Consider the following 13,777-nt stretch of genomic DNA (forward strand, 5'->3'; position numbering starts at 1 on the left):
GATCTCAGTTAAAAATAAGAAAAATGGGCCAGGCACACGGTGGCTCATGCCTGCAATCCAGCACTTTGGGAGGCTGAGGCAGGCAGATCACGAGGTCAGGAGATCGAGACCACCCTGGCTAACATGATGAAACTCCATCTCTAGTAAAAATACAAAAAAATGAGCTGGGCGTGGTGGCAGGCACCTGTAGTCCCAGCTACTCGGGAGGCTGAGGCAGGAAAAATGGCATGAACCCGGGAGGCGGAGCTTGCAGTGAGCCGAGATCACGCCACTGCACTCCAGCCTGGGCAATAGAGCAAGACTCCATCTCAAAAAATAAATAAATAAATAAAGATGTCCAAACATACAATGGAATGGTCCCTGGTCACTGTTTCAAAAAAAAAAAATAAAACTGCAAACAAGGGCCTAAAATAATATTCAGAAATGAAACACCATGTAACAAACGTCTAAAAAGCCACATAAGGGAGACAGCACAGAAGAGGTTGGACTTTTCCTAAGAAGGCATCACCCCACCTTGTATCCACATGTAGAACCCAAAAGCCCAAATGTCAAGATAACATTTCCTCGGTCAGGAGTACAGGAAGGACAAACCTCCAAAGACAGACGCAGCTGTCTAAAACCAAAGACGCTTGATGAATGCCGGCCACTGCGTGCTTGGTAGCTAACACAGACAGTGGTGCGGCAGGTGGCATGGTGCCCCACAACATCCTAACCCTCAAAACCTGTGAATGTCACCTTATTTAGGAAAGGGGTCTTTGTAGACTTAATTAAGTTCAGGAGCTCAAGATGTGATTATCCCAGATTATCCAAGCAGGCCCTATATATAGCTGGATTCTAGATATATTTCAAAGATAATGTCAATTGTGAGAGAAAAAAGAAGTCACAAATGACTCCAAGGTTATCAATTTTTAATTTAAAAACAAATATTCTCTAAGGCCAAAATATTGTGACTATATTTGAAATTCAGGTTAAGAGCAGATAAAGATTTGAGGAAGAAAGACAGAAGGTGAGACACAGGAGAGGAAGCCACAGGAGGCTCTGAGGCAAACTCAACCACAGAAGCAGGCACTGAGGTGGGAATGTTTTGACTGTTTAAGACCCTGCAGCTGTCTGGGCACAGTGGCTTATGCCTGTAATCCCAGCACTTTGGGAGGCCAAAGAGGGCAGATCGCTTGAGTCCAGGAGTTCAAAACCTGCCTGGGCAACATGGCGAAACCCCATCTCTATTGAAAATACAAAAAATTAACTGGGTAAGGTGGCGCACAAGCAGCTACTCGGGAGATTGAGGTGGGAGAATCACCTGACCCCAGGAGGTCGAAGCTGCAGTGAGCCAAGATCATGCCACTGCACTCCAGCCTGGGCGACACAGTGAGACTATGTCTTAAAAAAAAAGACCCTGTAGTCTTCTGCTGTTGCTGGTCTGTAAGTCTAGATCTAAAGCCACCGGATCTAGAGTGGAGCACAGGGGTGGGAGGGTCAGTGCTTGGAGATCAGTGTGCGATACCTTCGGAGACCACACACTTACACACTAAAGCATGCGACTCCAGGGAAGACACTCTGTCAACTGGCAACAAACTTTTCTATGACAAAAAATCCTTAAGTCAGTTACTTGTATTTCCATTAAAAGATAACCAACTTTCAGCCAGGGTGAGCCACACAATCACACTGTCAGCTAGCAGGCCTCTGGTGGAAGCACACAGCAAAAACTCTCTAAGGAAAGACTGGCTCATGTGTTATGCCTGACATACATTTTTTTTTTTTGAGACGGAGTCTCACGCCAGGCTGGAGTGTGATGGCATGATCTTAGCTCACTGCAACCTCCCCCTCCCAGATTCAAGCGATTCTCCTGACTCAACGTCCCGAGTAGCTGGGACTACAGATGCAAGCCACCACATCCAGCTAATTTTTGTATTTTTAGTAGAGACGGGGTTTCACCATGTTGGCCAGGATGGTCTCAATCTCTTGACCTCATGATCCACCCACCTTGGCCTCCCAAAGTGCTGGGATTACAGGTGTGAGTCACTGAGCCCAGACTTTTTTTTTTTTTTTTTGAGACCAGGTCTTGCTCTGTCACCCAGGTTGCAGTGTGAGGTACAATCACAGATCACTGCAGCCTTGACTTCCCAGGTCCAAGTGATCCTCCCACCTCAGCCTCCCAAGTAGCTGGGAGTACAGGCGCACACCACCACACCTGGCTAACTTTTTTATTTTCATTTTTGTAGAGATAGGAATTACCTATGTTGCCCAAGCTGCATCATACTTGATTATTTCAGAGATTCATCAGTACTTAAAAAAAAAAAAGAAAATCGGACCTTTCTATTTCATTTGCATAAAGAACTTACTAGAAACTCTTCAGAAACACATCTTGTAGTAAAGTAGGTGTGTGAGCTGAAAAGAAAGGAAGCTTTTCACTTCTAAAGCATCAGTTCAAATCCACCCTGGAGTCAGGCTAATAACACTAACAGCACGGGTTCCCAAACTGTGTACCTAGGCTTCCCACACACTACGCAGAGAGGCACCAAGAGATATTTTAAATTTATGAGGTAAACAGCAATGCTTGTGGTGTAGGAACCCCACATAAGGTATTCACAGTGTCAACATCAGATCAGAGCTCCACTTCTTTCAATTACATCATTATCATCGCAAAACAGGGTGGCTGCTCCGATAAAAAGCAAGTACCACCAAAAAGAAAAAAAAAAAAGAACCAAAGGGAGCAGCAGCGTCCAATCCTACCCTCAGGTGAGAGGCGCCACAGAGCTCCTGCGGGGCCTGCCCCCTCCCCCGTAGCACACTGCTGCGATTAGGAAGAATGATGAAAATATTTTTTTCTTCCAACTTACATATATATTTTTTTCAAACAGCTCCTGTTAGGACATAATATTTAATAAATTACTGGAACCTAACTACTTAATAAATGGAATTTTTAAGTATTCCTTTTAGCCTAGAGGGGCCATAAAAAAATTACCGAGACACTAAAAGCACTGTGAACAGAGAAAATTGAGGAATCTCTCCTTAGTAACCTTTTTTGCACACTGACTATAATCCTGACACTCTCCTGAGTGCTTTACACACCCTTCTCAACCCAATGAGGTTGGTACTCTACCCGTTTCACAGCTAAGGGTCTGTGAAATTATGTAAGAATCGAGGTCATGCGTACAAGATGGAACGGTTTTTAACCATGCTCGGGTAGAAATGACATAGTAACTTAAGCACATTTGTTGGTGCCTTTAGTCTCCGCCTCCAAATATATACTCCCTGCGACAACTGAGGTTTCCTAAGGAGAATGTTTCTCCTACTTTTCAATCTTTGGTTCAACATTGCCTTGAGAATTCAATATGGCACAAAATCTGCATTTATAACATATTCACCCATTTAAACAGACATTTCAAGTGACTTTTCTGGTAGTAAAACTAGTGATGGTTAAATCGCAAGCACCACACTTTCAGGTTTAGTAGAAAACTTCAATGTGCAAATTTAACATCTTTAACCTGGCTGGACGCGGTGGCTCATGCCTATAATCCCAGCACTTTGGGAGGCTGAGGCGGGCGGATTACGAGGTCAGGAGATAGAGATCATCCTGGCTAACATGGTGAAATCCCATCTCTACTAAAAATACAAAAAATTAGCCAGGCGTGGTGGCGGGCGCCTGTAGTCCCAGCTACTCGGGAGGCTGAGGCAGGAGAATGGCGTGAACCTGGGAGGCGGAGCTTGCAGTTAGCCAAGATCGTACCACCGCACTCCAGCCTGGGCGACAAAGCGAGACGCCGTCTCAAAAAAATAAAAATTAAAATTAAAAAAACTTTAACCTACAGGGGAAAATCCCAAAGTCCAACCAGACACGAAGCTCTACAGATCTGCTCATTTCTGTTGCCTGTTTTCCCCTTTAAAAGTTTCTAATATCAGACCTGGTACCCCAAATACAGAAACTCAGAAAAATGAAACAGGCAATAGATGTGACTAATGAAAACAGATCATCTAGAGGGAGGGTACCATTATTGTTCAGATAAATTCAATTCCAAGGTAATAACAGATATGTGCTACTGTAGGTATGATGACAGTCAACAAAGAAAAGCCACGAATCACTGGAATTACATTAACTTTGTCACTAACTGAATGAGATAGCTGGAAAAGGAACTTGTCTTTCCTCACACACCCTTGGACCAGAAACCCAAGTCTATTTCAAAACAGAAAACTGACCCTGTGGCTGAAAAAAAAATCCACGCTAAAATTTATATTTAGACCAAATGGATCTGCTGGATTTGTTTCAGTTTTGCCAGGCATTTTTCATGATTAATAAAATATACTACAGGTTTTCCTATTGCTATGATTCGGTCATTCATCATCCAACCCTGTCAAAGCATTAGTTCCACTAACTGTTCAGCTCCCATCCCTGCACATTTCACATCCACTCTTCAGTATTTACAAGCTTTAACTAGTTCTGAGTTTAAGAAGGCCCCTACTGTGGTAGTCCCTCTTCACAGGAGCCTATTAGGCAGGAGGTTTAATTATGGGCTAAAGTCTATTAAAACATTTAGGGCCAGGTGCAGGGGCTCACACCTGTAATCCCAGCACTTTGGGAGGCCGAGGTGGGCAGATCACCTAAGGTCAGGAGTTCGAGACCAGCCTGACCAAGGTGAAACCGCGTCTCTATTAAAATACAAAAATTAGGTGGGCATGGTGGTGTATGCCTGTAATCCCAGCTACTTGGGAGGCTGAGGCAGGAGAATCGACTGAACCTGGGAGGCAGAGGTTGCAGTGAGCCGAGATCGTGCCACTGCACTCCAGCCTGGGCAAAGACTGTCTCAGAGAAAAAAAAAAAAAAAAAAAAAAAAATTTGGAGAGCTTCAAAATACTATTAAAATAATTCAGGCCAGGTGAGGTGGGTCATACCTCTAGTGCTGGCTACTTGGCAGGCTAAGGGAAGGGACCACTTGAGCCCAGCAAGGCTGCAGTCTGCTATGACCATGCCATTGCACTCCAGCCTAGGTGACAGAGCGAGACCCCATCTCTAAAAAAAATTATAATAAAATGAAGCGAAATAATCAGCTAGGTTTTAAAGTAATAATCTGTTCTAATTACCCTTAATCTTTGGGAACTTTTCATTCTTCTATCCCTACATATACACAGTTTTAAATTCACCTGAACCAGTTACATTCTATATTCTTCCCAGAAAGGTCTAAGCAGAATGCATTTTCACTGAAGTAAAATATTATACATTCTATGAAAAAAAATTCACAACATGCATAAACTCTACTTTCATTTTAAAATGAACAGATCTGAGGTAATACCATTTCAAGTAAGAATTTAAAAGATTTTTGAAAACAAAAATGTTGCCTACTAAGAGAACTATATACATAATATTAAAAAGTTAAGAGTTAATTAGCCTCCGGGTGGATTTTTTTAAAACAATTGTTCATACCACCTTCTCCTTTCAAAACATGTATAGCTGAAAGAGGGGAGCAAGATGAAGGTATAACGTGACACCAGGCCAAGTGCTTCCTAAAGCTTCAGTCCCAGACATACTACAACATAAGTTCAAGTGGGAAATATGAAGTCAGCTTTTTTAAAAAACCTTCACTTTTAAAGTGATCATTTTTCAAGTTAACTTTGAAGTCTACTGAAGCCCCCTTCTCTTCTGAGACTCCAAGGAATGAAAGTTTGCACCTTCTAAGACAGTGTACCATCCGTGCAGAGATTAACATTCACTATGCTGCTCGAGGCCAAGGGTGGGGGCTCACGCCTGTAATCCCAGCACTTTGAGAGGCTGAGCAGGTGGATAACCCAAGGTCAGGAGTTCCAGACCAGCCTGACCAACATGGTGAAACTCTGTCTCTACTGAAAAAAAAAAAAAAAAAATTAGCAGGGCATGGCAGCGTGCGCCTGTAATCCCAGCTACTTGGGAGGCCGAGGAAGGAGAATCGCTTGAACCTGGGAGGCAAAGGTTGCAGTGAGCCGAGACCATGCCACTGCACTCCAGCCTGGGCGACAGAGAAACACTCCGACTCAAAAAAGCAGAAGAAAAAAAAAATTCACTCTGCTGCTCAAAACATAGGAAAAAAACCATCACCAAGATGACAATCCAATAAATCTGTAGGAAATAAAACTGCATCCCTTAGCTGTCTGTGATGCATGCATGTACAAAACTAAATATTAAATATCTCCAACACTGACCATCCAGATAACAAATTTTACCCCTTTAGTTATGGTTGAAACCAATAGAGCTTAGGAACTTTCTCCTCAGAAATGTATTTACATAATTCCTATAAATACATATTGCTATTGAAATGTAAGCAAACTAGGGGGTAGAAGATAAAATTAGATGTGTGGATGTCCGTACAGGCAATTAATGTGTATCCAGCATTCACAATGTGCACAGCACTTCAGTTGAAAAATGTTCAACATCTGGAAGACAGTAAAACTTAACATGAACTGCGCATGGCTTCATCTTCCCTGAGCACTGGGAAAGCCCCTGGGAAACTGCAGGGTCTGCAGACCAGCTCTACCCACATTTGCCCTCTGGGGCTGAAGGTACAGAGTAGGGAAAGACTTCCAGCTGACAAATATTCTGGGGAGGAAAAAAGACAGCTACTGCTGAACTATGCAAGTCTCCAATTTTAAATGAGACACAGTCCACTTCCCTAAGAAAAGTCTATCATCTCGTCTAGATCTCTGTAGAAAAAAAAAAGGGGAGGGGAGGAAGAGAAAAAATAAAGCAAAAGGAAGGAAAGAAATAAGTCTATCATCTAAAGCTGAAGCAACAAAATTCAACCTTCAATATCCAGTTTCTCCGGGATCTAACAGGAAGGAACACAGCAGGTGCATCCCCGCTGACAGAGCGAGAGGGAAACAGTTCTCACGACATACAGTCTACCGTGGCCTGGGCACCCAGATTCTGCAATAGAGAGTGCTTCCTTTCAAAGCATGAAAGACAATTAGAAAAAAACTAACTGCATACATGCATGAAAATACAGAATACTGTCAAAGGTCAAAAATCGTTAATAGTTTGAAACACCTCTCTGCAAGTCACCAAAAAGCCAACCAACACTTCAATACTTCCCATAAGCTCACTGTTCTTAACCGTATTTAAACTGGAGAGTCACACTTACAAAATTTAGGAAACATTTTTCCCGTAACAGAAAAATCGTTCCTTTGTGTATGCATTAAAAGAGGGGTGCGGGGAGGACACGACACCCAAGAGGCACCAGGTGTCCGTAGTGTAGACTTGAGCGGGAGGCTGTTCATGGTGAGCAGCTCGCCTAAGCGCCCGAGCCTCGGCTTTCTCATCCGTAAAATGGTCTGAGTGCGCGGCGGGGAAGTGTGTGGGAGCGAAAGCACTCCCGGTGGCTCTGCCTGACGCTTCACCCCGCAACAAACTGTTCCTACTTCGCCAACACCTGCAACTCTGCGAGCCCCCAAAGACTTCCCCGGAGCCGGGGAAAGGGCGCCCGCGGGGAAAACTGCCCGGCGGAAAAGGCCGGGGCCCCCAGGTCCCGGGCGCGCGGCTCAACGGAGGCGGGACGGGGAGCCGGCAGCCCCCGCTCTTCGCCCTCGACAGCAGCGCGCGCCCAGTCCGGGGCAGACTCCGCCGGGTTCCACCGGCTCCAACTGCAGCCCGCCCGGAGGGCGCCCCCCCAGGGGTCAGAGGTCGCCCGGCGGGAAGGTCAGAGGGCGTCCCCGAAAAGTCGGAGGGCCACGCCTAAGCCGCAGCCTCGGTCACACCTCCAGGAAGCGGCCCAGCCCGGAGCGCGCCGGGGGCTGAAGGTCTGGGGGCGCCGGGTGCGTGACGCCAGGGCCCGGGCCCGCCCAACGACCGCCGCGCCCTCCCCGCCTCCGGGCACTCACAGGTGACGATGGGCTTGTTCTCCATGGTGTAGATCACCGGCGGCAGCGGCTCCTCAGAGGCGTCCATGGGCGTCCGGCGTCACCGGCCCGGCCCCCCGCGCCCCATGGGCAGCCCCGAGGCCGCGCCGGGCCCAGCCGGAGCCCGAGCCTGAGCGGCGCCGCCCGCCCGGCCGCCCTAGGCAGCTCCGGAGCCGGTTGCGCCGCAGCTGCCGCCCGCTGCCGCCGGCCGCAGCCACTTCCGGCCTCGGCGCCGCCGCATGACCATTTCCGGGGCGCGCGAGGCTTCATGGGGCGGGTATGAGCGGCGCCTGGCCTCCGACGGAAGGGCGCCCGGGCCGGCCGCGCGGGACCGGGAGGTGGGAAGTGGGAGGCGGAGCGGGGCTCCCGGGACGCGTCCATCTTCCTCCCTCGGCAGTGGGCGCCCCGCTGGCCCCTGCGCCGGAGCTGAGCCCAGGACTCGGCAGGCGGGCCTCGCGCGCAGTGAGCGAGCCTGGACGCTCCCGGACCGGAGACGCCGGCGTCGCTGCCCTCGCGCTCCCCACAGCTCGGGCGTCCCGCGGCGGGGTCGCTACTCCGCGGCCGGGCTCCTTCTCGCTCTGGGGGGCTCCCACAGGCCCTCGCCGCTGAGTATCCCCGGCGTGTGCCTTCCGCCTACCGCTGGGCTCTTCCTGTCTCCCTCACGCCGCAAAGGTTTTTGTGGGGACCTGGCCCTCGGCATTTCGGAATGCCACAAAATAAACCTCACACTTAACTGCATATGGGCTTCTTGTGCATGTAAACGGGGGAGGGGGCGGCGCGAGTGTTTCTTTTTTTCTTTGGAACAGGGTCTCCCTCAGTTGGCTCAGGCTGGAGTGCAGTGGCGGGATCACGGCTCACTGCAGCCTCGACCTTCCAGGCTCAAGCGATCCTCCCGCCTTGTTTTCCCCCCACCCACCCCCTCCGCCAGTAACTGGGACCACGGGGGCAGCCACCACGCGCAGCTAATTTTTTTTTTTTTTTTTTTCTTTTTTCGGGATCTCACTATGTTTCCCAGGCTGGTTTCAAACTCCTGGGCTCAAGTGATCCTCCAGCCTTGGCCTCCCAAAGTGTTGAGATTACAGGTGTGAGCCATCACGCCCAGCCATAAAATGACAAAAATTGTCAACCAAAAATAAAAGAGTCAGAATCTAGAGTTTAGTCAAATGCGAAGCTTGAGGCCGCCCAGGAAACATTATAAAGAATGGAAGTCAGTGTTCTGAAACGTAGAAATTTGGGGTCGTTTGTATAGCCAGCGTTTCGGGACGCCTAACCAAATTTCAACATCTTTCTGTATAAGGCCTAATGCATAGTTAACAACGGTCTGTTTAGTCGAGGTGGTCTTTGGGGACCCACTGAAGATGAAACAGTCCTGGGGTCTCTGCTGTCTGGTCTAAGTCGGGTACAGGACAATGGAGACAGCTAATCTGTAACAAAAATCACCAAATGGGAAGGGGGAGACCTGGTCTCTCTTAGTCATTAACCGCAGCAGTCCCCAACCTTTTTGGCACCAGGGACCGGTTTCACAGAAGGCAGTTTTGCCACAGACAGAGTTGGGGTGGTTTCAGGACGATTCAAACATTTCATTTATTGTGCACTTTATTATTTTTATGTTGTAATATATAATAAAATACAACTTCTCATAATGTGGAATCAGTGGGAGCCCTGAGCTTGTTTTCCCGCAACTGGACGGTCACATCTGGGGATGATGGAAGCCAGGGACACATCATCAGGCATTAGATTCTTACAAGGAGCTCGCAGCCTAGATCCCTCCAATGTGCAGTTCACAATAGGGTTCACCCTCCTAGGAGAATCAATGCTGCTGCTGACCTGACAGGAGGCGGAGCTCAGGCGGTAATGCCAGCCATGGGGCGCGGCTGTAAATACAGATGAAGCTTTGCTCACTGGCCTGAAGCTCACCTCCTGCTGTGTGGCCTGACCAGTAGGTGTCTGTGGCCCTGGGGTTTGGGGATCCCTAATTTACAGAACAAGAACAATGAGGAAGACACTTCTGCTCAAGAACAAGGAGGAAGAGCATTAAACTGTAATCGAAGAAGCAGAATTGCAAACTTGCTACTGACTCAGTCTCCAGGGCTTAACTTCACCCTTGGCATTGTAAGTTTAGAGAGTCCTGCTGAAGTTTTTTTTTTTTTAACAAAATGTATATATGAGATAGTTTGGGTGTGAACACAGCTGCTAAATGCGTGAACATAGTGTAGTGTGGTGCACTGTAATGGTGTGAGAGGCAAGAGACCAGACTTCCGGGCAGCTAAAGCAGCAGGCCGGCAAGGCAGGGCACTGGAGGGGAAGAAGCTTAGCAGGAGTGGGGAGCCGGAAGTCGATGTAGGGTTCCCTGAAAGTCGTTGGCCTAGGCTGGACTACACATGTGGGACGACTCCATGGGGTTTACCAGGAAGCGGCTGTTACAGAGTTGAGGATGGCACAAAGACTAGAGGTCCAGCAGTGCTACAGGAAAGGTCTGTTTTATTTTATTTTTAGACAGTCTTGTTCTGTCACCCAGGCTGGGCTGCAGTGGTTTGATCGTATCTCAGTGCAGCCTAGAACTCCTGGGCTCAAGGCTCAAGTAATCCTCCCACCTCAGCCTCTCAAGTAGTTGGGACCACAGGTAAGTACCACCACGCCCACCTGATTTTTTCTTTTTTTGTAGGGAGAGGGTCCCACTCTGTTGCCCAGGCTGGTCTTGAACTCCTGGTCTCAAGCAGTCCTCCTGCCTAAGCCTCCCAAAGTGCTGGGATGATGAGTATGAGCCACCATGCCCAGTCAAGACCTTTTTAATGCCATTAAGGCTGAGGACATTGAGCTGAGACACTAGATTAAGAATCACATTCCCAGGGGTCAGCAAACGACCTATAAAGGGCCCAGATAAGTATTTTAGGTTGTGTGGGCCACATGCAGTTTTTGTTTCATATTTTTGCTTTTTTTTTTTAAACAACTCTTTAAAAATATAAAAACCATTCCTAGCTTTAAGTGCTGTACAAAAACAGGCCATTAACACATGTGGCTTGTGAGCCAGAGGTTGCCAGTCCCTCATCTAGAATAAGAACTACTCCAGGCCCGCCTTAACAACGTCTAAAGCAAAACCCTGACCCGATCCACAAGACGACAGAGTTTGGAGGTTAAGTCTTGCCAAGTAAGAGGGGCCTGGGAAACACTTGGGACATTCCTCAGTAAACAGAGCATAAAGCTAAGCCTACACAGTCCAACATGGTACATCCAGTAATGGAACTGCAAACGAACAAAAGTCAGGATTTTTCAGTGGAAGAGCACCATGAGTCTCTATCATTTGTTATTTATCAGTGTCGAATATACACTAAAAAAACAAAAATCACTAAACATGCAAAGAAAGAGGAAAATGTAAACCATAGTTAAGAAAAAAAAAAAGCAGTTAACAGAAACCAATCCACCTACAATGACCCAGATTCTGTATTTACAAAGACTCTAAAGCAGCTATAAATATGTCCAAAGGAGGCTGGGCATGGTGGCTCACACCTATAATCCCAGAAATTTGGGAGGCCGAGGTGGGTGGATCACTTGAGCCCAGGAGTTTGAGATCAGCCTGGCCAACATGGCGAAAACCCATCTCTACTAAAAACACAAAAATTAGCCGGGTGTGGTGGCGCACGCCTGTAGCCCCAGCTACTCGGAAAGCTGAAGCAGGAGAATCGCTTGAATCCGGGAGGTGGAGGTTACAGTGAGCCAAGATCGTGCCACTGCACTCCAGCCTGGGTGACAGAGCAAGACTCCATCTCAAAATAAATAAAAATAATATGTCCAAAGGATTAAATGAAAACATTGTCTTAATGAGTAAAGAATCAGAAATTCACAGCAGAATAACAAAGTATCTAAAAGAATCAAAAGAAAAGTCTAGAAGTGAAAAGTACAATAACAGAAATGAAAATTTCACTGAATTGGACTAACAGATTGGAGAAGACAGGAGTTAGGGATCTTGAAGGCAGATGAATAGAAATTATTTAATCTGAAGAAGAGAAAAAAGTTGAAGAAAAGTGGAGAGACCTATGGGACAGTATGAAATGGCCAAAGCATGTGTGATAGGAGCTCCAGAAGGAGAGTGTGACTCTAGGAAGGAAACATTTTTGCAAAATAATGGCTCCAAATCCAAACGTGGTGAAAAATACTGATTTACAGATGAAGAAATTCAGCAAAACCTGAAGAGAACACATACAAAGAAAATTGCATGCAGGCATATCATACTCAAACTGGTGAAATAGATCAAGAGAAAAAAAATGTTTTGGTGGGGGGACAGGGTCTTGCTCTGTTGCCCAGGCTGGCGTGCAGGGGCAGAGTCACGGCTCACTGTAGCCTCAGTCTTCTGGCTTCAAGCCATCCTCCCACTACAGCCTCCCAAGTAGCTGGGACCACAGGCACGTACCACCATGCCGGCTAATTTTTTCATTTTTTGTAGAGACGGCGGGGGGTCTCACTATATGTTGCCCAGGCTGGTCTTGAACTCCTGACCTTAGGTGATCTGCCCACCTTGACCTCCCAAAGTGCTGGGTTACAGGCATAAGCCACTGCGCCCAGCCCTTCTCATAGTTTAAGAGACCACTGACTATTTAAAACAAACAATAGCTTGTGATAGTTCTACGGTGTGTGTAGAAGTAAAAGGTAAGGATAGCATGAAGGATGGATGGAGAGAGGTCACCCACTGATAAGCTCCTCACACTGTGAAGTGTGGAACTCCAGGTGTGAGGTGCAAGATGCAAAGGGTTATGTATGAAGAGGGAAGACTGAAGTGATACGATATTGACGCTACATTAAATTTGATATGTGAGGGATATGTAGTCTGTGCCCAGGAGAAAAAGCACTACGGAAAAAATGAACAAAAGGGGTTTGGCTAAGAAGCCAACAAAGAAAAGAGAAATAATAAAAAATATCTGACTAATCCAAAAGAAGTCAGGGAAAGAACAACAGAAGAATCAAAGACAGAAAGGACCAGTTACGTCAGGAAAAGACCATCAGCGCTCATTAGACATCGGGAAATGCAAGTTAAAATGAAAATGAGATGCCACTTCACATGTACTCAAATCGATAAAATTAAAATTTGTAATTAAAAACCCTGATGAGGCCAGGCACGGTGGCTCATGCCTGTAATCCCAGTGCTTTGGGAGGCTGAGGCGAGCGGATCACGAGGTCAGGAGTCTGAGACCAGCCTGGCCAACATGGTAAAACCCCGTCTCTACTAAAAATACAAAAAATTAGCCGGGCGTGGTGGCGTGCACCTGTAATCCCAGCTACTTGGGAGGCTGAAGCAGGAGAATTGCTTGAACCCAGGAAGTGGAGGTTGCAGTGAGCCGAGATTGCACCACTGCGCTCCAGCCTGGGGAACAGAGCTAGACTCCGTCTTAAAAAGCAAAAAATAAAAAAATAAAAAATAAAAACCCTGACAATACCAAGTGTAGACTCCAAGCCGAGGAATATCTATGTCTTTGTACTGTTCTCACAGAGAACTGTGTCCAGCTGCTCTGAGAAGACAGACACTAGCCATTCGCCTTCCCGAAGACGTGGACACAGCGTTGTGCAGCTGGATGGGCTCCCACATTAGGGAGTGTTCTTTCTGGAGGAAGGGAGGCAAAGGCAGAGTCCCCTCCTCCAACCCCACCGGCTCTGGTCCAGGCAGCCCTTGGTGCGTGGGCAGTAAGTGGACTGCAAGCCTATTTTCCCTCTGAGCAGACCTATAAGAGAGTTTTTTTTTCCACTTGGGAATTTAGAAAATGCTTGAATTCAGCACAAACACTGGTTTGGCACTTTCCTTTAATGAATCATGGTGAAATGATGCTATTCCTGTGAATCGATGTTCATTCTTTTTTTTTTTAGTACCCTTTTTCATGAGGCAGCATTTGGGGTGTTTTTTGTTTTGTTTTATTGTTTTTGAAAAGTT

At 47.0% G+C, this 13,777-nt stretch overlaps 1 protein-coding gene across 2 annotated transcripts in view; it reads right to left on the bottom strand.

Annotated features, from left to right (window-relative positions):
- Window positions 1-8,094, bottom strand: part of TRAPPC10 (trafficking protein particle complex subunit 10) — a 91,029-nt gene extending 82,935 nt beyond the window's left edge. The window contains exon 1 of one of the 2 annotated variants that reach the window (XM_032175200.2): window positions 7,843-8,094. In XM_032175200.2, the coding sequence (XP_032031091.1) occupies window positions 7,843-7,909 (67 nt within the window). In that variant the 5' untranslated portion in view covers window positions 7,910-8,094. The remainder of the gene's footprint in view (window positions 1-7,842) is intronic. The other variant, XM_058427994.1, reaches the window with a different exon arrangement.
- Window positions 8,095-13,777: the final 5,683 nt, after the last annotated feature.

Source organism: Hylobates moloch, unplaced genomic scaffold, assembly GCF_009828535.3.
Source record: "Hylobates moloch isolate HMO894 unplaced genomic scaffold, HMol_V3 SCAFFOLD_14, whole genome shotgun sequence".
Taxonomy (NCBI): Eukaryota; Metazoa; Chordata; class Mammalia; order Primates; family Hylobatidae; genus Hylobates; species Hylobates moloch.